Source organism: Solanum verrucosum, unplaced genomic scaffold (genome assembly GCF_900185275.1).
Source record: "Solanum verrucosum unplaced genomic scaffold, falcon-dt-bn FXZP01000614.1, whole genome shotgun sequence".
Lineage (NCBI taxonomy): Eukaryota > Viridiplantae > Streptophyta > Magnoliopsida > Solanales > Solanaceae > Solanum > Solanum verrucosum.
This window is the reverse complement of record NW_026019864.1, coordinates 81,449-104,954: the sequence shown is the minus strand read 5'-3', so window position 1 is coordinate 104,954 and position 23,506 is coordinate 81,449. Positions and strand designations below refer to the sequence as shown.

The following is a 23,506-nucleotide window of genomic DNA, read 5'->3' as shown; positions in this document are numbered from 1 at the left end:
AAGACAAATCCCTTACTTTTGCTAGCAAGTAATTTCGAACTGAAACCTATGACATGAAAGATAATCCCTATATTACTTTATACACGTAATTCTTATCAGTTACCAAACGAGCCCGTTAATTGACTAACCCATGTAGACCCCTTCTACGATACTTTCCGTACTCCAAGTCTGAAATCAAAACCAGCTAATCACGGAATATTATTACTATTCTCAAATCCCCCACCCCACCACTTTACAAAAAATAATAAATCTTCGAAAACACACCATCAACACGTTTGAACATAACGTTAAATTAATTAAATAAAAACAATATTTTTATTTTTTTTAATTTTAAAAAATAAAAATCTAGAGACGACCATAACTGCCCCCACAAATAATTCCCACCCACGCGCCGACATCACATCATTTACTCCACTTTCTCTCTCCTCTTTGTCTCCACTATATAAACCAACCCTTATCTTCCTTCTCTCCTCACTCAAACTTTTCAATTCTCAAATCTAAGCACGTGTATTACACGCATTCTGCAAATTTCTATGGAGAGCATGAGTAGAAAAAAGAGAGTCCGAGTTGACTCGGAAGAATCAGAATATAACTCACCGGAAGTGAAGAAACTCAGGGAGAATCTGTTATACGATCTCACCGATGACGATAATAACTCCGAGTTTTGCACCACGAGTCATGATTTTGATTCATTCATGAAGAGCTTCGAAGAAGAAATTACAGCTTCTCCGTCACCGGCGAAGGTGATGGAGACGGAAGTGGTGGATTTGACGGCGGATTCTGATGAGTCTCAGCCGGAGTTAGGTTACCTTCTGGAAGCGTCGGATGATGAACTCGGACTTCCTCCGGCAACGGCGGTGGGAAGTGAATCGGTAATCGAATTGATCGGAATTTCATCAGATTCAATATGGGAACTGGAAGAGAGAATTCCGAATTACGATTCGTTCGAATTGGGGATCGCTGATTTGGTGGATTATAACGCTGGTGTTTGTGAATACGTAGCAATAGATGGATTGTTTGATCATTCGGATCTTGGTTTCGGGTCACCCGATTTTCTATGGAGACCCGAGACGTTACCGGCAAACTAGGAAATGTAAATCTTTTTTTGTTTTAATCTTCTTTTTAATTATTATTAATATTATTATTATTTAATTTAAATATTAAAAAGCAAGAACAGAGTATACAAATTTCTGGATATTAATTTTTGAAGCAAAAGAGAAGTTAGCAATATCGTGGAATATTATATTTATGATTGGATATTGTACTTTGAGTCTGGGTGGACTCGTCTAAAAATCGAACCGATTGACAAATTAAATTGAAAAAAAACTATTGATACATTGTTATCGGGTAAATTTTTTTAATGTAAAATAAATTATAGGGTTATTGGTTTGATTTTGATTTTTTAAAATTTTGGATATTAAAATATAATAGAGCGGATATTTTGAATTGAAAATCCTTTCTTCTGCCCTCACCCCTTCTTTAGTTCCGTATAAGTAGAGGCGCACAGGTAAGCGAATAGAAAAGTAGTTTTTCTTCACGGCAAACATATTCAAGTACTAAATAGCTCGAGGAATAGGCTTCCCGATGCCGATCTCTATTCCTTAGGTTTATAGATTCATAGGAGGAACCTTATGTCAAAGGCCCTTCTTTCTAAAAAAAATGGAGTTTTTGACCGACTCTCTGTGCATATGTGTGAAAATGAGTATTCGAAGATGAAATAAGTCATGGGGTTGGCAAACAAAACTAAGAGCTACTCAAGACACCACCAACACTTGGCACAATGATCAAGTCAAACAAAACGATATTATTTTTAATTTATTTTTATGTTATGTGAGTACAACTTCAATTTCGTTGAAGTCCTAAAATAAGTACCAAATATGAAAACTAAGAAGAAATCTAACATTACCAGATTTGATGGTCTCTTTACCTGAATATATGTATCAAGTTAAGCTTTCAATTACAAGCATTATAACTAACTAACTAACCATATTTTAGAAGTTAGGGATCCCTTCTTGATCATTCTTTAAAGGTAAAGGGTCAAATATTCCCCTAAACTATTCGAAAAGGTCTAAATATACCTGTTTGCAACAAATTTTAAACATATGGAAAATAAATAAACCACAAAAATAAAAGCTGAAGAAACATAATTTTATTCATCTAGATAGCGGGTACAATTATGTTCCTCCCTTATTCTCCTCTCTTAAGATTTATCCATGATTCGAGGGCCGTTAGTGACATATTTCTCGAACTAGGATGATTTATATTTGACATATATATGAATATTCCATGTCTTTTGTGGAATATATCGAGGTCTTGATCTCTTTATGAAATTTTTGAGATGTCTTTAAAGAGAGTCTAATACCCTTTATATAGACATAAACTAGGGTTTAGGGTTGAATAACCTCAAAGAATCCTAATTTGAGTTGAACACAATTAGTAGAGTCTCAACTCGAATTGAACACATCTTGTAGAGTACCACAAAATTTAAATGTCTACAAATGCCCCCTGCTTCAAGGCTTGTCAGAGTGTAGACTTGATGAAACTCAAAGACGAGGCTTGAAGTACTCATTCTTCCACCTTTGCAGCTTCAGATTTTCAGATTTGATTTAAGGGAGAAGAGATGAAGGGCAGATTTGGTCCCACTGGGCGTGCCAATTTGTTTGCAACAAATTTTAAAGTGATAGAATATAAATTACAATCACAAAAAATATGAAGAAATTACATAATTTTATTCATCAAGATTACGGGTACAATTCTGTTCCTCCCTTGATTTTACTGTCCTAAGATTTATCCATGATTAGAGACCTCTATATGAATATTCCATGAATTTATGGAATATTCGAGATCTTGATCTTTAAAAATATCCATAGTTTATGGGATATTTGAGATGTCTTTTAAGAGAATCTAATACCTTTTATATAGGCATAAACTAGGGTTTAGGGTTGAGTAACCTCCAAGAACCCTAATTTGAGTTGAACACAATTAGTAGAGTCTCAACTCGAATTGAGCACATCTTGTAGAGTCCCACAAAATTTCAATATCTACAATACCCTCCGTTTAAAGTTTGGCTCACTCATGCCCTCGCTGTCCAACTTTTGGTCTAAATTTGCCCTTATGGGCGTTAGTTGGTCTGCTGAACGTATCTAACTCATTTTCCATTTCTTTAAATGCCACATGGAATTGCCATGTCATTTTGACTTTACCACATGACATTTATATGAAAATGGAAAGGGATCAATTATACCCCTAAAAAATTCGAACCCATAAACACCTAATCCGACAAATAAATCAACCCCCCCCCCCCTTTTAAATAAACTACCCGACTTGTTGTCAACAATTTTGTTTAAATTTTTATTTTTCGATAAATCCCGAATATTAGTAATTGATTAATAAAAAATAGAAAAAATATGAAAAAAATATAAAATTAACGCCAAAAATTCACAAATAAATATTGTAACCTTAAATTCAACAATTTCAACAATTTTTTAAAATTTTTATTTTTTTTCGGTAAATCCCGAAAATGAGTAATTGATTAATAAAAAATATGAAAAAAATAATAAAATTAATGCCAAAAAATCAAAATAATAATAATATAGTAACCTTAAATTAAAAAATTCAACATTTTTTTTTAATTTTTATTTTTTTCGGCAAATTTCGAAAATGAGTAGTTTATTTTAAAAAATAAAAATTAAAAAAAATTGTTGAAATTTTTGAATTTAAGGTTACTATATTTATTTGTGATTTTTTGGCGTTAATTTTATATTTTTTTCATATTTTTTATTAATCAATTACTCATTTTTGGGATTTACCGAATTTTTTTTTTATTGAAATTGTTGAATTTAAGGTTACCATATTTATTTGTGAATTTTTGGCGTTAATTATATATATTTTTTCATATTTTTTCCTATTTTTTATCAATCAATTGCTAATTTTCGGGATTTACCGAAAAAAATAAAAATTTAAACAAAATTGTTGAAAACGGGTCGGGTAGTTTATTTAAAGGACAGGGGGGGGGGGTTGATTTATGGGTCGAATTAGGTGTTTATGGGTTCGAATTTTTTAGGGGCATAATTGATCCCTTTCCATTTTCATATAAATGTCATGTGGTAAAGTCAAAATGACATGACAATTGCATGTGACATTTAAAGAAATGGAAAATAAGCTGGATATGTCCAGCAGACCAACTAACGCCCATAAGGGCATATTTAGACCAAAAGTTGGACGGCGAGGGCATGAGTGAGCCAAACTTTAAACGGAGGGTATATCTAGACCTTTTCAAATAGTTTAGGGGCATATTTGACTCTTTACCCTTCTTTAAAAGTGTAGTTATTACATGTTTAGGCATTTAAAAATAGGGGAAAATTAAGATTTATGTCTCTATTAAGAGAAAATATATATGCCATATAACTAAATAACAAATATGATATAACATCAAATTGGATTTAGCTCATATTTGTATTTGTGAATAAACACTATTATGTATGATAATTTGCATAGTGTATATTGAGTTACATAGAGTAATATTTTAGGGAAAAGACATAAAATTCCTCTGAACTTGTCCGCATAACTTACTTTAGCACTTTAACTATACGAGTGTTTAAATACCCCCCTTAACATCTTTTAAGTGTTTTTTTTCAACTCTCCCATCACTAGCCCAATTGAAGGCTGTGTGTTGTTGAGTCACAGACGTTTTTATTCGTTCACGTGTATATTAACTAAATTTCTAATTAATTACTTAAATCTTCATAATAATTGTTTTTTTTTCACCACTAATTGTCTTCCCCAATGTTTGTCACCTTCTCAACAACAACTCTCCTTTTTACAGTGAAATTTTCTTCAACTTTTCTTCTTCCATTATATAATAATTTTCTCTTCATGTAAAAAATAAAAAATACTTTTCCAATTTTCTTTCTTTTCGTAAGAAAATAAGTTTCAATATTCCATTTGTAGACATCAATTTCCACATTAAACCAACAACTCCTACACCCACCATGATTATATTTAAAATTGAGCCAAAAACTAAACCCATCGATGAATTTACCCCTCAATCTATAAATTATAATTCAAATTTCAATTGCAATTTCAGTTCAGTTTTTAGTTACATCATACCACCTTCCTTGAAAATTAAAAAAATTATTTACATAAAAATGTTAATTTATCAACGAATTGGACGAAATCTCCACAATCAATTTTTTTGCGAACAATATCTTTGAATTTTTTTAGTGGAAATCAGGTTCTTTTTTTTTTTATAACTCTTTAAACTCATAGATCTAATAATCTTTTTTGATGTCGAAAATGGTGTCAATGAATCAAACACCAAAATTTTTTGTCAAAGAAAAACAGAAAAGAAAAAGAAGAAGAAAAATGTGGAAAAAGTTACAATAGGGAGTAAATGAGTAAATGTTTACCTTGAACCGAATGAAAAGAATAAGAAAGAGAAAGAGTTTTGAGAAAAGAAAAAGAAAGGAAGAAGAAGATGAAAAAAAATAAACTACAGAGAAGAGAAGTTAATTGAAAAATAAAATGTTTAAAAATTAGTAAAATAAGTTGTTAAATATGTCGTCCAATAAAAAGATGACATGTGTCAGTTTTTTTGTTTTTTTTTTCTGTCTCACGCGCTTATAGAAAGTTGGTGATACAAATTTTGCCACGTCACCCTTTAAGGGGTAATTAAATTCATTTCAAATTAAATTAGGGGGGATAAACAAACACCCGTATAGTTAAAGTACTAAAGTGAGTTGTGCAGACAAGTTCAGGGGAAAATTTATGTATTTTATATAGAGCATATATTCTTGAAACATTCCCTTTTAATAGGATCATTCACATTATGTGTAATAACAAAATATGGATTTTCTGGGCCATTTTTGACATTTTTTTTAGTAGTGTCAGATTAAGGTTTGGTCTCGATTCCTGATTTAGGGACAAGATTTGAGACTTGAATGTCATGTTTTGAATGTCCGGATTGAAGCTCGATTTCTGAGTGTCGATTCAAGATCAAGTGGACTATTTTAAAAATTGAGTAAAAGTATGAGGATCATAACCCAACTCATTTAAAAGCTGTTTTAGCCCAATTCATTTCGGTCCAAATAACTTTTGAGCTAATAAGGTCCAACCCATTATATTTTCTTGAAGATTTATTGTGTATGGGCTTTTTTCTATTTATTTCCAAAATAATAACTCCACTTACCTGTTAAATAATGTTTGAAGGGATGAAGGTTATACATGGACAATTCTTAAGAAAGTTTGGCGAAGAAAGAAAAATGGCAATTCCTCTCTTGATCCTAATATTTTACTTAGGTGTGATGAAAATACTCTTTATTAACATGTAGATAATTAACTATCACATTCAAACCAAAACTTGAAGGCTACTATTCAATTTCAAATACTCTATATCAAAAAAATGAGTTGAAACATGTGTGTATATATTTGAAGAGGGAAAAAATTGTATAATATGTGTATATTAGTATATGTTATACACTAAATATACCTTGATTAATGTATTATAGACATATTATACAAAAAAAAAATGAGTGTGAATGATTACAATGGCTATGGTGAGTACTGACAAAAAATGTATATATGTATATACACCTATTCTGTATCTAACACATATACTATTTATATATATATATACATATATATATATAGTGTATAATGCATATATACATACTGCATATATAACTTATAACATTTACATATAAAATAAAGAATTAATATATTTTTTGTAGATAAAGTAAACATCATGCTCACATATATATTCTTACTCTTTCTTTCCCTTTTAGATTTTTGATCTTATAATTTTAGGTTAGGTGGGTAGACTTGAAGGTGCATGAGGCTAGTACAAGGGTGGATGAGTTTGATAAATATCACCACAATTTCATCTCCAACTACAAAAATAGCACAATTAAATCTCCATCATACTATATAAATTTCATTTATTCACTAAAGCAACACCGATGTATGTTTTTAAACCCTGAAATTGGAAGAAAAGATTAAATGTGTTGAAAAAGTATAATGAAAAATAAATATATAACTTATTTATAAGAATATAAAAGTAAATATAATTATTTTTTATTTTATCAATATAATGCCTTGGGAAATATTTCAATACGGTATAAACTATGATATGTTCATTTAGTAAAATTGTAAAGAGTTGGAGAAATATTCTTAGACTTGTGAGAGAAATATTAAAAACACGACAAATTATTAGTTTCATACTCGAATAATTGATAGCTTTAAAAATATCCTATCGAGAGCTATATATATTATACATGTGATAAATAAATATAACATAAATTGTACGTATCACAAAAATCTAGCTGGCTGATCCTTTCCTTCCTTCACTCTTCAACACCTACTCCCAACCTTTCTCCTTCACATTTCACCACACGCGCTATCCGAACTACCCAAATCCTCATCGCGTGTATCACACGCACTTATCATACGCGTGTAACTCTGTCTCCTCAGTAATTAGATATACAAAAGGCCTTTACTCTTTTAACCCTTTACTTGCACCTTACGGTCCTTTCTACATTATTCTTCCTTCCCCATTGGGCTCCCCGTCGTCCTCTCCCTCTCGTCGGTCGGCGATCATACTTCCCGGTGACGGAAAAACAGATATGAAGATTTTTGTGAAAACTCTCAAAGGCTCTCACTTTGAAATCGAAGTCAAACCTGAAGATACGGTCCGTTTTTTTCAACTCTTTATTTGATTATATATGAGCTGATGATATCAGCGATGTTGTTTGAATTCAGTTTGTTTTTACCTTTTTGTTCGGAATTGAGGTTTGTTTTGATTTGTTGACGTACTTTGTGATGCATAGATGTGACTGACTGTCAGTAATGACTGATTCAGTCGGTTGCTGCTCTAATTTGTTGATTAGATTCCGAGTTAGGCGATGTTGAGGTTTGAATTGAAGCAGTTTTGGTTTTGATTTGAGTTTTGAGGAGTTTCTGATTGTGTTTAATTGGGTATAATTAGTGGATTGTTTTTTTAAGTGTTTTGAGATTGTGCTACAGTGTTGGTGTTGCTTAGTTATTTGTTTCTTCAAGGAGGCTATTTTGTTGTTGGAAGATGCATCTATGGAAGTTTAAATTACTTCCTCTGTTGATTTACTCTTGGAAACACTTCCTGTGTGAGCTTGGGCTGCTTGCCAAGGTATATCTAGTTTTAAGCCTGGATTAAAGAAGAGCCTGCAATAGAATGAAGGTAGATGGTTAAATTAACAATTATTTGAATTCTAAATATTAGAGAGGACGGTTGTAGAGGGTCCATGTAGGGGCAGTTGGTTTTGGATTGGAGTGGTTGGATTAAGTTCATATACTTCGATGCAGTGTTTTAAACGGCGAAAGGCAACAAAACGCGACAAGGGTCTACCTCGCTACAAGGCGACCTTTTTGAAGTGTGGCGCCAATTAATACCAAAAAATTAAAATATTTAATTGCATATATAAATAATAAAAATCTCTATAGCAATAACATATTAGCAAATATTTTAATTCAAAAACTGAAAATAGAAAGTAGATACTAAAAGTCTAGAACTTGAATGAGAAAAAACAAAACAAAGTCAAAACAGTTAGGAAAAAACAGAGGTAGAAGTAACTCAAAGTCCGAAGAAGAAGGAAAAAGAAATAGAAGAAGAAGAAAAGAAGAACTATGTATTGGTTGGACTTTGGAGTCGCCGGAAAAGTATGGTTGGTCGCTGGAGAAGTCTAGTCGAGTCAATTGGTTGGAGTTGCAGTCGTAGTCTAAGAGTGCAACTATACAAATTTGGAAAGAAAACCCTAAAGTTACTTTAACTTTTAGAACCCTAAATTGGTTGCCTCTTTTAAGAAAATACAAAATGCGATACCTTTCTCGCCTTTGTCGCCATGGTGTTGCCTTTTGAAGATTGCCTTGCCACGAAACTAATAGGCGATGAAGGGTCGCCTCACCTCGCCTCTTGCCATTGGCGACAAGGCAATTACCTTTCACAACACTACTTCGATGAAACTTCTGAACATTGTTGAATAAAACGGATGGATACTTTACTTTAAAAAAGAAAATAATAGAATAGGTAGATATATAGATTATTCATATAGTTGACTCCAATTGGTTTGGAATTAAGTTGTTGAGCTGGTGTACTCTTGGAAACCAATGATTGACATGGGAGGGATGATTTCATCTATGAGGAGAAAAGAAGTTTTATAGCTTTTGCTACTATGGTTGAAATTGCATGACATCCGGATGAAGTTGTGAAGTTTGGAACTGTTTTTTGCTTATAGGGTTGAAGTTGCATGAGATCCCTTTGTTTTGAAATTTGAACAATTTGGAAAACTAGCCTTCATTAGATTTTGATAAGTGTACTTTTTGAAAATAGAGCATAGAGATATGGTCATCAAAAATAGAGCATATAGATAATGCATAAATGAAGTTACCACCATGAATAGAAGTGGTTGGCTCACCTCTGCTGGAACTCAGTGAATGTCACAAACAAGATCAGACTGGACCCGCATCAGTGCTAGTAGGATCTGTTTAGTGGAGTAAATGGTGGGCCACAAGGACCAGTAAGAGCATTGACCTAATGTAAGACATCGATAAGCATAAACATCATCCATCTCATCCACACTAGGGCCTTGTGGTGAAACCGCTAGACCAACTCATGGGCCCTCGTAGGTAGGGCTACTAGACCAGAAAGTATAAGCCATCGTCGATAGTATGGATAGGCGCTAGTCCAAACATAGGCCCTCACAGACTTTCTGCTAGACAATCAATCACGATATGCTACCAACATAGCAACATCTAGCACATAGGATTGCAAATCGTCATCGTTTGATACATAACAGTTTTCCAACTCCCTATTTGTCTGAAACAACCTTGAGCTTCTCCGGTCTCAACCTGAACCATGCCAACTGTGAGAATCCTCAAAGGTTGGCACAGGTAAAACCTGAGGTATGGGTAAGACCATAGAGACATCAGGATGATCAGAAGATGTATAGTAAGGCTGAGACTCAAAAAATGTAACATCAGCGGACATAAGGTATCGACGAAGATCATGTGAATAACAACGATACCCTTTTTGAACTCGAGAGTAACCAAGAAAGACACATTTGAGGGCACGAGGAGCTAATTTATCTTTTCCTGGGGCTAAGTTATGAACAAAGCATGTGCTCCCAAAGACACGAGGAGGGATAGGATAGAGATGTGACTGAGGAAACAGTATGGAATGGGGAACCTGATTCTGAATAGAAGAAGAGGGCATTCTATTTATCAAATAACAAGACGTAAGAACTGCATCTCCCCAAAAACGCAGTGGAACATTGGATTCAAGGAGAAGAGTACGAGCGGTCTCAATAAGATGCCGATTTTTACTTTCAGCTACACCATTTTGTTGAGGGGTGTATGGACAAGTAGTCTGGTGAATAATGCCTTGGTGAGTCATAAACTCCTGAAATTGGGAGGATAAGTATTCTAAGGCATTATCACTACGAAAAGTACGAATAGAAACACCAAACTGATTTTGTATTTCAGCAAAGAAACTTTTGAAAACAGAAAATAACTCAGAACGATCTTTCATGAAGAAAACCCAAGTACATTTTGAATAATCATCAATGAAACTAACAAAATAACGAAATCCTAAGGTGGAATTGACTCTACTAGGACCCCAAATATCAGAATGAACTAATAAAAAAATAGACTCTGAACGACCCTCAGTACTACGAGAAAACGTAGCACGAGTGTGTTTCCCAAGTTGACACGACTCACAATCTAATGTGGATAGACTAGACAAACTAGGCACCATCTTTTGCAGTTTGGATAGACTCGGATGTCCCAAACGTTTGTGAATTAGATCTGGGGAATCTGTAACGGAGCATGCTGCTAAGGAATTTGAAGAGGTAAGATAGTAAAGGCCTTGTGATTCATGTCCTGTTCCAATCATCTGTCCCGTACTGCGGTCCTACATGAGAAAAAATCATCGAAAAAAGTTATGCTACAATGTAGGGCTTTTGTCAAACGACTAACAGATGCTAGATTAAAAGGAGAACCAGGGACATAAAGAACAGAGTCTAGGGTGACAGAAGATAGAGGTTTGGCTTTTCCAAACCCCTTTTGGTTTTGTTTGGATCCCATTGGCTAAAGTAATAGGTGGAAGAGATTGTGAATAAACAATATCGGATAAAAGTGATTTATTACCAGAGATATGATCAAAAGCCCCAGAGTCCATGACCCATGTTCCAAGAGTACTAGATTGCGACACACAAGCAAAAGAATTACCCGCAACAGAGACATCAGGTTGTGCAACTGAAACTACTTGTGGAGACGTTTGCTTATTTGCACGATACTGAAGGAACTCATCATATTCTGTCTGAGCAATATGAGCATTATTGGATGATTGATTAGGTTGAGCACCATATGCTACTGGTGGAGATGTCTGTTTACTTGGATTAGGTTGAGCACCATATGCTACTGGTGGAGATGTCTGTTTACTTGCGCGATTTCGAAGGAACTCATTATATTCCTTTAGAACAATAGGATCATAACTAGGTGGTGGACCATGCAAAATATAACATATATCACGAGTGTGTCCAGGCTTATGACAATGACTACACTTGGATCGAGGTTTCCCAAAACGCCCTCCCCCTCGCCGATTCTCCATAGATTGATATGTACGCTTTTCAAAGGTTTGAGATGCGAGAATAAATGAGTCAACAGTGGGTGATGAAACTACCTTGTGAGTGGGAGGTGCCGCAAGACGAAGGAGACGAGAGAATAATTCATCGATTGTAGGAACTGTAGGGCTAGCTAAAATCTGATCACGTATAGAATCATGATCAGGAGGAAGTCCAGCAAGAGTAAGAACTAGAAACAATGTTTGTCTGTGTTCTTGTTGTTTTTCCACATTCGTAGTAACTGGCATCAATGTGTCAAATTCCTCCATGACTGCCTGTACCTGTCCCAAGTAAGTAGACATATCGGATTCTTGTTTCTTTAAGTTGGTCAATCGAGATATCACATCATAGAATCGAGATATGTCATTAGTGTATAAAGCACGAGCCTTTTCCCAAACTGTAGAACACGTCTGGAATGGGCGAAACAAGGGCATCAACTTGGAATCAATAGAACGCCATAGGAGACTACATAATTGAGCATCTACTTTCTCCCATTGTGCATTGGCTTTTGCATCTTCCTCACTAGTCTTTGCCTTTACATCTACCTCATAAGCCTTGTTCGTTAAGTGATCTTGGACACCTTGACCCTTGCACCATAGCTCAACTGAGGAAGCCCAAGATAAATAGTTTGAACTTCCCAATAAAAGTTCTGAAGTGATTATAGGGCTAGAACTTCCAATCCCCATATTTTTGGAACCAAAAACATCACACCCAAAACACATTATGCTAAATTTGTCTTGGAAACAATGAAAAAAAAACTTGATTATCGAGATCTAATTGTCGGAAAATTCAAATCTCGAAGAAAAGTCGCCGGAAACTGCCTGGAAATAGCCGGAACCCTAATTCCGGCGATCAGATCTGGTCAAAAACAGTATGGGCCTGGTCGGAATGGCTGGATGACCCCAACTGTCAAAAAAAATCTCAAAAAATATGATCAGAAAAGCCCTCACGCGCCGGTGCGTGAGACAGATCTCGCCGGAAACTACCACCTTCGATCGGCGCGTGAGAGCGCGTGGGGTGATGTTTTCTGGTGGTTTTGGCTGGGGTTTGGTCGCGGGGGCTTTCCGAGCCTTGTGGTGGTGTTGGTTTTCGCACAACACTCACAGAAAGAAAAAAGAATAACAAAATCAGACCCAACAGTCACCGGAAATTGACATAGACATACGGTGACTTGTTTGTTCTCACCAATGCTCTGATACCATGTGAGAAATATATACAAAAAATATTATTGAATTGTGTATCTAAATAATTACATTGAGACCCTATTTATAGACACTACATTGGAATCCTTTTCCAACTAGGATTCCTATTCTTATTCCTATTCCTATTCCTATTCTAAGTAGGAAATACTTATTTCTATTCTAACACCAACAAATGATAAATAGTTACAAAAATGATAATACATTCTCAAACACTACTTGGAATGAAGCTTCACTATTTTTATCCAAAAAAAAAAAACACAACTTGGAATGAGAATACTCAAAACGAGAGGTCGGGTTGGTACAGTTGTTCAGCTTCTCAGTGATATATTGATGAGTGTGGTTACCCCTTTTTTCCCAAAAAAAAGAAAAGAAAAATGGATAAAAAAGAGTAGGTGCTGCAAAGAAACACAGTTGCTGGTTACAAATCAGAGTTCTGATAGTTGGCGTCAAACTGGAGCTGTCAGCCATAGTTGCTCTTGATGCCCAACCAATAATAAGGCGTTTGGACAGTATCTGTAGGCTCAACATAAAAGTGTTCTCAGTAATCAAGTGCGATTAGCAGGATACATTTCGATATATAGATTCAGCAAGTAGATAACAATTTACAAGTTTGTATGTAACTATGAGGCCCACCAATGAGGTACAGAATTAAATCAAAAGGTATGATAACAAAAGCAGAATGAGTAAATAAGCACAATTATTCAAGGCTGTGACATATCAGAGATTATACAATTGCCTGGCTTTGGCATATGATCCTCAATTATATTTGGTCTCACTCAAAAGCCATTGGTAACTTAAGCAATGTACCTTTGTGTAGCGAGGTGTTACTATTTCAAGGGTGAACTCATGCGCTTTAGAGAAGTGTGTTCATCAAATGATGGCGGGCAAAGTGGTCTGAACAAATCGTCCATTCTTTGTAGCTCCACTTGTAGAAGTAGGATTAGATTGACATTGACAATGTTATATATTGGATGCAGTAGTTGGTTATTTTAATTCCAAGTTGATTTTATATCACTAAATTCATATACATGTGGTACTTTCTAATTTAATAAATTGTATGCTTCACTGCAAAGAAGCATGTGCTTCATATCTCGCTTTTGCTTCAAGACTCACGAACCTAGCCCCTTTTTTGCATTTTTCACTTTTACTAACCCTGATCGCTCTCTCTCGACCAAACTTTTGGACAAGGATGTTTAGCTGGATTGAACTTATCTTAGAGATTTTAGCTCTTGTAATCTTTTCACAATGAAACTTCAGATCATGCAGTACATTAAATTCAAGGCTTGAATTTTCTGTATTTTTTAGGTTGCCGATGTGAAGAAGAACATAGAAACAGTTCAGGGTTCAGATGTTTATCCTGCTGCCCAGCAGATGCTTATCCACCAGGGGAAGGTACTTAAAGATGGGACAACACTCGAAGAAAATAAAGTTGCTGAAAGCAACTTTATAGTAATCATGCTAACAAAGGTAAATATGAATCATTATCTTTTTTCTTCTAATTTTCAGTGCTATTGGTATAGTTATCTGCATGAACATAGACATCATGTACAGGGGTTTTCTTGGGAAATAGAGTGGGATAAAAAGAATCGATTCACACCAATTCTTCTATTTGTTTTTATAGAAAAAATACTGATTCGTCATTAATCATTTGATGTAGTTTCTATATGCATGTATATATGTTTATTCTTATTCTTTTTAAAGGTCTAATGTAAAGACTCCTCTACCAAACTCTTTTAACTCCATATGTTGGAACAGCTACCATCGAGTCTCTGCACCTGTCCTTTATTTTTCTGAACCTTTTTTCTCAGAGAAGTATATTTGGTTGAGGATTGCCCCTTTTTGTTAATTCCATGTGTTAATGTTAATAACTAATACTAATGTATTTGGAGGATGAGCTACTGCACCTGTCAAATAGTGTGTTTTATAATCCATGATATGTTTAAGTTGTTTGTTTGTTTGTTGGACTTATAAAATGTATTGTGTATATAAGGGCAAATGGGTTCATAAAGGTCTTGAGTGATGGTAATTGCTGCACATACTAAAATTATAAAACAGTATATACCTACCCTGATTTGGATGGATACCTGTAAACATGTCCACGTATCACGATTGTTAAATAAATGTCTCATGGTGTACCTATCAAAACTTAGTGAATAAATTTATGACATTCAGAGGATTACTATATCTGTTTTTATTTATATTTGTAACTTTAGTTTGTTATCTTCTGTTGTATGGAATTTCAGAGTAAGAGCTCATCTGGAGGAGGTTCAGGAACGTCAACTGCAGCAACAGCTAAGGTTTGCAGTGTGATGGCATTTTCGTTGTTCAATTGAATTAGTTGGTCTTGCATTTGTCCTGAGTTTTTATCCAAGGTTGGTAAAGATCAAATCTAACACTTTGGGATCATATTGATAGAGGTAGGGACAAAATCTGGATTAGTTCCATACTATGAGGAGCTAAGTGTTTAATCCTAAAAAGACACTGCACACTAAAGCAAAACATCAAACATACCATGGTAGGAGAATGTCTCTGAGAAAACATATCAAAAGAAAATTTTAGATTGTAGTCCTTGCTTCTTGGGACTTACTTTTCTTAGTTTTATTGTGAAAATTAGTTCTAGTAGTTGACAGATTTAGCTGTTGGAGAATCTCTTATCTGGATTCGTAGTGGTTCCTAGTGGGTAACTTGAATATTTAGACATGATGTTTGTAGCTGATCAGTCTCATCATTTTTGGGATGATGAGCCTGTTTTGTGAATATAAAGTTTCCTTTCTCTCTCTCAAAAAAGTTCCTGATTGTTATAATTATTTAAGGTCATAAGTCATTATAAAGCTAGTGAATTTCGGTATGATGAACACTTGGTTCATATGTGATTAGGATCTTGCTTGTGTGTTTGGTGTGGAAGGAAATTCTTTTGGAAAATATTCTCCTGAAAGTAAGTTAAGATTTGAAAAATATATTTTTGGAAAAAGCAACAACATGAAATAAAGAGCTGAAATAGTTGTGGAAGGAAAATGATGTGTGTCCCCAGGTAAGGAAAGTTATTTTCCTTAACCTCTTAGTGGAATGTTTTCTTTGAAAAATATTATCCAAGCAATCAAACATCAGAAAGTAGTTTATTTTCCCTCCTACCTACAAAATCTGAAGTCTATATTATTTTCTAAAGGAGATGAATTACTTAAATAGAACTCCAAATTCCTATACGCTCAAAATATATACGACAAAAGTCTAAGTTAATTGAATTTACTCTTGTCTAATTGGTACGAAGATATCATTGTGTATAAAAAAAAAAATTCCTGAAAAATATTTTCTATGTATTTGGTTGAGTGTAAAAGTTGGTTGCTTTTGTAGTAAAAAGTGAACTGTTACTAAAAGAGATAGTTCACTTTATTTGCCAAGTGGGAGTAGTTACTTAAAAAAGGCTACAGATCCGGAGCTAATTGGTGAATACAATTTACTGTGGGCTAATTTTTATCTTTGAAGCTACATAAGAGGACGTTTCGGGTCATGTAAAATACTTTTCATGAAAAGTATTTTTGTATGGAAAAGTGGAAGATGCGGCATAAGGGAAGCGCTTAGCTATGCACTTCAATTAGCAAAGATAGACAATAGTATTTATTATAGTAGTCTAGACCTGTTTGTATGAATCATGAATCATGATTGAGATGGTTGTTGGAGGAAATGATTTTGGCCTTAAAAGGCATAAGTTGTTTTCTTCCATTTGGTGCAAATATTTTCCAAGGCCAACCAAATCTGTATTTGAAAATATTTTGTGAAGGAACAATGGGAACATTTTATGTCATACCAACTATACCCTTGGGTCGCCTCGATAAGAGGTTATGAAGGGATCAATAATGCAAGGGTTGTAATGCATTGATTAGTTATTCAAGGATTGTAATGCTGAGACTATATCTTGTGGAGTCACATTGCTTGTGGAATGCTTAGTTTGACATATTACAAATTGGTATACACTGTATAATATGAGATATAGGGTTACTTTTTTAACAATATAAAAAATTGTCCATGAAGACTATTTTTGTCATTTTAGTGTTTTTGATCCATGCACTTCTAGTACTTGCCTTCTTATTCCACATTCTATTAATCATAATAATTCCCCCGTTTCATTTGAAGTGTCTCAGATCGTCTAGGCACGAAGCCTCTACATTATCAAAATTAATAAGATTGATTAGGCACAACATTTTAAAGAAAAATAAGGGAGACTTTTGAGTCTTGTAAAGACCACAAGATTTGTGTTCTGTACCAAAATGCCCTTTGAATCTTGTAGTTTCAAACAAGCGATGTAGAATGTTGGAATTAGAGGTATTCCAAATAGCGAAAGAAGTTTTCTTTGTTAAACTAGTTAAAAAGGAAAGTAAGATTCTTAAATTGAAGCGGAGGGAGTACATAGGTTTGGACGTAACTTATGTAGGTACATTTAAGAGGAAAACAAAACTAGTAACCAAATATTGTATAAAATAACGCTCGATTTTATGTAGGGATTAAATCCCTTCAAACCCCCGACCAAGTATCACCTTAGTAATTAGCATTATGCGAGTGAAAAGTAGTTTCTCCTTTATTTGCCATGGCCCATGGCTGAGCAATTCGATTATTCAGGTTTTATAAGTCAGAAATGAGTTCAATTTTACAAGTACAAAAGGATACTTTTGACTTAGATGAGCAAGATGAATCTAGCCCGTTTTGGGTAATGGTGAATGTCGACATCATTGTCGAAAATGTTTTCAAGAATAGTATAATCTGCTAGGAAGTGTGAAGGCCGCCGCCTTCTGCAGCATGTGCCCATGCGTTTACTATAATGCTGTTCCTGCTCTAACAAGTTCACTTCAATTAAAATGATATTTGATTTGGACTTGTAGACACCACAGTCAAGTGCGGCAGCACCTAGTTCAACTCCTGCATCTACAGCTGCTCAAGTCCCAGTTGCATCGTGAGTTTTCCTTCTTCAATATCATACTTTCTCAAACATTTTTTTCCACTTTTGCATCATTTTTATTTGGCCGTGCAATTTGGGGGTTTGCCCTATTATTCCGGTTTAACAGTAACGCCGTGATATATTATTTTGGTCCATTGAGATCTGATTGCTTGTAGAATCACACTGAGTATGTTGTCGTTGAGCTTTAGACATTTAGGTGATGGTGACTGTATATATGTTTGAAGAATGCAGACTCAGAACAATGTTTGTGGTTAAACATGATGAGAAGTTCATATTCCCCTCATAATTTTTTGAAATAATATTTGTGAAAATTACTCCTTCGATGATGTTTGACTGGGCATTAAGTTTAAGAAAGACTTGTGACACATTAAAATTACCGTTGGCACTTGTCTTAGATGTCTATGACATTTTTGTGGATATATGAGCATATCATTCTTGTAATGGGAAGTATAAAGTGAGAGATTCTAAATATAGGCAGGTATTTATATGCCTTAAAAATATAGGTAGGTCTTGTTCTTCTAGGAACAAACTAAATAGAGTGGGAGTGTCATATAAAATGAATCTGAGGGAGTAATAAATAAATAATTAAAAATATGAAGGATTTCTGAGTTTAGGTTTAACATTTGGAAATAGCGTTTGGTTTAAATCAATTTTTTTGTGGCTACTGGCTAGTGCCTTGCATGTTAATCTACTCTCCCATTGACCCTTTTTATATTATTTTATCTCTCCATTAACCTTTATAGGAATAGTGAAAGCATTTCATACTCCTCACTTGTGATTGCTAGCTATTTTTCAGGCCTGCAGCAGCTCCCTCCCCAGCGCCAGCCTCTGCCCCTGCCCCTGCCCCTGCCCCTGCCCCAGCCCCAGCCCCTTCTCCTGCTCCTGCTCCTGCATCAACTGTTGTGTAAGTATATTCTTCAAGAAACACGTTCTCCTTGCCTTTTCTGCTAAATACTAAGAGACCCTTTACGTAAATGATCTATTTATACGCCAGGCCGGGATCTGATGTCTATGGCCAAGCTGCTTCAAGCTTGGTTGCTGGTAACAACCTTGATGGAGCAATTCAGCAGATTCTTGACATGGGTGGTGGAACGTGGGATAGGGAGACAGTTGTTCGAGCCTTACGGGCAGCTTTTAACAATCCCGAGAGGGCTGTTGAATACTTGTACTCTGTAAGTTTGTTAGTCCTTGTTCACGTACTAGTGTCTGTCAATTTTTTCTTTTTCTTTTTACTTATATGAAATTTATTGGTTATAATTTTATGACAGAATAATTCAAATCCCACAAATAATAATAGCTACATTTTACTTATTTCTGTAAATGTTTCCATTTTCTATGCTACTTGTCTTTTACAAAAATTATTATGTTACTTTATTCAAATAAATGTAGGATTCACACAATATATTTAATATTAAGACTTACGATATAGTTAATGGAAGAATGTAACTCTTAAATGTTGGTTCCCTTTTTTTAAGCATGCATCTTTTTTCTCTCCACGCCTTTTGACTAAATCCCCTTTTCTTCTCCCAACCAAAAGAATGTAAAGGCCTCTCTTCCCTTCCGAGCTCTGGCTCCTTCATCCTTTCTCATCCCCCAACCTCCCCTCTCTGGATCAGCAAGTTGCTGATGCTAAATCTTCTTTCCCTCTCCCATTATCTGATTTCTGAAAGTAATTTCTGTCGTACTGGTGATTCGTTGGATGCTGGTGCCATGATGGCTTTTACCAATTTGGGTGTGATGGTATTTTTGAACTTGGGCATTAAATATGGGAAAATGGACCACTGGTTGTCTGCTGATATGTCTTTCAACTGCATTCTTGCCTGTGCCACTCGTGTGGAGTTAGAGCTTGTTTGGATTGGCTTAAAAGTTGGTCAAACCTGCTTTTTAAGTCAGTTTTAGCTTTTGGGAATGTTTGGCAGATCTAAAGATAACTTAAAATAAGTTAAAAATGACTTAAAAAAAAGTTAAAAGTCAAAAGTAGGACTCTCCCTACTACTTATTTTTTGAAAGGTACTTTTTTAAGCCAATCCAAACGGGGTCTTAATCTGACAACCAATTAGCTGGTGCATACTGTCTGAAAATGATGGTAGAGAAGTAGGTGTGTGTCTTATAGTCATATAGAGCCTTTTGTTTTCATTTGCTGTAGTTCCTATCTTGTGGCTAATTTTGTTGCATCAAAAACCATTAATGTATGGTGGAAGGCTTTAAGCTTTGCTCGAATACCTCGTCTTACAGGTTATATCTATTGCTGATCAAGTTTTTAAATTCTACTTAACAGGGTATTCCTGAGGCGGCAGAGGTCCCTCCTGTTGGCGGAAGTCCACCCAGCGTGCAGGCAGGTAATCAACCGGCTCAGCCTCAACCTGCAGCACAACCAGCACCTGTTCCTGCAGGCGGACCCAATGCAGATCCCTTGAATCTCTTTCCTCAGGTAGACTGTTTAATTCATGTTTTTGTTCCCTTCTTTTGAGGGGGAGGGGTGGGGCAAATTATTTCGGGGCAAGCTTTTGACATGCTGTTCACGCAGGGGCTTCCCAGTGTGGGATCTAATACTGCTGGTGCGAACACCTTAGACTTTCTAAGGAACAGTCAGCAGGTATGTGTGTGACATTTCCTGACCTTCACTACCTGCATTTTCCTTCCTCTATTTCATTCCGGAAAGTTCATTTTAGTGAAGTTCATCTTAATTATTGTCATTCTCAGTTCCAAGCTTTACGGGCAATGGTTCAGGCCAATCCACAAATTTTGCAGGTTTCACTTCTCAGTTCCTCTCTAGTTTGGACCATTTGTAAAAAATATTGTGTAGGTTCTCTTTTCATTGTTTCCATTGTTGGCAGCCCATGCTTCAGGAGCTAGGCAAGCAGAATCCCCACCTAATGAGGCTTATACAGGAGCACCAGGCTGATTTTCTTCGCCTTATCAATGAGCCTGTTGAAGGAGGAGAAGGGTATGTTCACTCTGCTACATTCAATGACTTTGATACAAGGTTATGTTTAGTACTAATTCGTGTTTCCCTATTTTAATATCAGCAACAACGTATTGGGCCAGCTTGCAGCAGCAATGCCACAGGCGATATCTGTAACACCCGAAGAGCGTGAAGCCATAGAGCGTGTAAGTGATCACTGACATGTTGGTGGTGTATTTCGTATCTATATGCTGTCGTTCCTTTATTTTAGGACTGATTTGTATTGCTTTCCCCTCTCTTTGCAGCTCGAACAAATGGGCTTTGATCATGACCTTGTACTGGAGGTTTTCTTTGCCTGCAACAAAAATGAGGAGCTCGCTGCTAACTACCTCTTAGATCACATGCACGAGTTTGAAGAGTGAAATGGGGGTTGGGATGGCTCTTTTGTGTAGCTTCCCTTGCCACCCTCTCTTTGCCCCACCACAAACATCAGTTCCATATATGGTGTGGGTTCTATAAGCTATTTGAGTGCTGGAGAGGGGTGAACTGGAAAAACGTAACTAGTTATCCTTTTTTTTTCTCTTCTCCCAGCATCGGCTTGGACCCCATTAGGATTGTCTTTATACATAGTTTGTCAATTCCTCCCCCCTCTACCCCCAACCCCCCAAAAAAGAAAATTCTTCCCTTCGTTGAAACTCGAATGTTTCACCCAGATATAACCTTTTCAATGTGGACAGTCCAAATCTATTGGTATTTGCATGCATTTCCATTTTCAATTCTGGTTTTTGTTGCTTGATGATCACCATCTCCTGTGTGTGTGTGTTTCGATCTCTTCCGAAATTAACTAAGATATGGAAGAGACTGAAAATACAAATGACTGGAACTATAAGCAGTGAAATGAAGCTGCACTAGTTAATAGTTTAAACTCTGTTTTAGACTCTTGGGCATACCGAGAGAGAAAATTGTGATGTCATACTTAGGGGTCGTTTGGTATGCGATCTATAAGGAAAATAATCATGGTATATAATTACTACAACATATATTCACCGTTTGGTTGTAACTTGAAACATGTATTAGAGGGTCACCTTTTCAAGAATTAAAAGACCTATGGTGTATATATGTATATAACATAGATCTTTTAATTCTTGAAATGGTGATCCTCTAAATCATTGTTCGTGTCAAGGATAAGACTTTATCCAATGAGGAGCTCTGAGGTGTCTTCAGTTTTCTTTTCGTAATCTATTATCTATGTAGCCCACCGAAGACAAGATGTCACTATAGTAAAAGAATTATACATCTCAAACACATCTTCTTGGATTGATTTCTTGTGAGGATCGATGGCTTCAATAATTAGTTTCATAATACTTTTTTGTGCAATAATTAAAATTTAAAAAACAAGAGATGTTATTCTTAATTCAACTGCTCAATTTCTCACGAAAGATTCAAACATTTACAAAATAACATATTTGTCTTATTTAATGTATTTCCTTGTTTTCATTCTCATCTTCTCCAAAAACTATTGAATTGTTTACTTTTCGTGAATGGACAAGTGATGTTATCTTTAAGAATCTCAAAAGAATAGCTAACATTATGGAGAATATGAAAATTAGTAAAGAAAACTATAATTATGATTGATATAATAATCCATGGGAAAACATTTTTCTGTACAATATTTTTTAGTATTTGATTGGTGGAATGATAAATCACCTAAAACATACACTATTAAAGATAAATAATAATATTAACAAATCATAGAATATTTTGATTTGACAAATCTTCTAAGTAATAAATATTACTAGTAAATCACGATTCACGTCTCAATGATAGTTGGAGCAAATAAAAATAAAATTTAAAGTTAATTAAGATAATTTCAATTTAGAAATTACTTCCCCCCTCTAGTTAAAGTAGTTATTTTCCTTTCCTTGGAATGTATAAGCATAACACATGAATGTGTCTTTTAATTTTGTTTTAGCTGACATTTATACTCTCCAATTTTGGATATGTACATGTAGACACTTAAACTTCTACTACAAAATTGAACAAATAGACACACATGTTCGACGTGACATAATACATGTAGGATGTCATGTAGGACGTCACATAAGACAAACGTGTCAATTTGTTCAATTTCATACAAGTGTAATTGTCTACTTGTACACACTCAAAGTTGGAGGGTATAGATGTCAACTAAAGCCAAGTTGAAGGACACATTTATGTATTATACCGAATATATATGGTAATCAAACACCATTAAATAACTTTTTATGAAGATTATTTTTGGTGAAAAACAACTTTTTATGCTACCAAATACACATAAATATATTGACGCCAGTAAATCATATTGATTGATTGAGAGAGAAAGAGAAAGAGAGAGTGTGGTATCCTCGTTAATATTCAAGCTAACAATCAAATTAATCTTTACGATTTCACCTCCATGAATTTCAAATTGGTTGATAACACGACTTATAATGGGTATATGATGTATATTGATATGCAAGATATCAAAAATTGAGTGTTCTCCACACTTTCCCTCCATTGAAGCGATCAACTTTCGTCTCACATCCATATTTAACTTCTTCTTGAATTAACAATTATAAGTTGTGAAAAGAAAATTGTAAGAAAATGTTTAGAACTTGTAGTCTTTATATAGAAAACATTATCCATCACATATCTGCATCGTATATTACTAACAATATTAAGTTTTTTGTGTTTGATTAAATTTTAGCTTAGTAGATATAAATAAGTGGACACACTCAAATTTATTACACTTTTGAGACTTGGCTCACCTCAAATACCAAAA

General features: G+C 34.9%; 2 protein-coding genes across 3 annotated transcripts; both read left to right on the top strand.

Annotated features, from left to right (window-relative positions):
- Window positions 1–355: 355 nt before the first annotated feature.
- LOC125818633 (uncharacterized) lies at window positions 356–1,261 on the top strand. Its single transcript, XM_049498146.1, has one exon. It carries the CDS (start codon window positions 534–536, stop codon window positions 1,086–1,088), a length of 555 nt encoding a protein of 184 aa, XP_049354103.1. The 5' UTR covers window positions 356–533; the 3' UTR covers window positions 1,089–1,261.
- A 6,163-nt stretch (window positions 1,262–7,424) lies between these two features.
- On the top strand, window positions 7,425–21,550 carry LOC125818642 (ubiquitin receptor RAD23c-like). Of its 2 annotated transcripts, XM_049498158.1 has the most exons (12): window positions 7,425–7,685; window positions 14,156–14,317; window positions 15,094–15,147; window positions 17,725–17,795; window positions 18,598–18,705; window positions 18,796–18,973; window positions 20,080–20,232; window positions 20,329–20,397; window positions 20,505–20,552; window positions 20,639–20,748; window positions 20,831–20,912; window positions 21,012–21,550. In XM_049498158.1, the coding sequence occupies exons 1-12, from the start codon at window positions 7,620–7,622 to the stop codon at window positions 21,126–21,128; spliced, it is 1,218 nt and encodes a 405-aa protein (XP_049354115.1). In that variant the 5' UTR covers window positions 7,425–7,619; the 3' UTR covers window positions 21,129–21,550. The 2 variants fall into 2 exon arrangements, with proteins under 2 accessions (XP_049354115.1, XP_049354123.1); XM_049498166.1 differs by lacking the exon at window positions 15,094–15,147 and having other exon boundaries at window positions 7,487–7,685.
- The last annotated feature ends 1,956 nt before the right edge of the window (window positions 21,551–23,506 follow it).

Coding starts and splice junctions, on each gene's coding strand:
- LOC125818633 (XM_049498146.1), top strand. CDS start 534: ATGGAGAGCATGAGTAGAAAAAAGAGAGTCCGAGTTGACTCGGAAGAA.
- LOC125818642 (XM_049498158.1), top strand. CDS start 7,620: ATGAAGATTTTTGTGAAAACTCTCAAAGGCTCTCACTTTGAAATCGAA. Junction 14,318..15,093: donor TAGTAATCATGCTAACAAAG/GTAAATATGAAT, acceptor ATGGAATTTCAG/AGTAAGAGCTCATCTGGAGG. Junction 18,706..18,795: donor GCTCCTGCATCAACTGTTGT/GTAAGTATATTC, acceptor TTTATACGCCAG/GCCGGGATCTGATGTCTATG.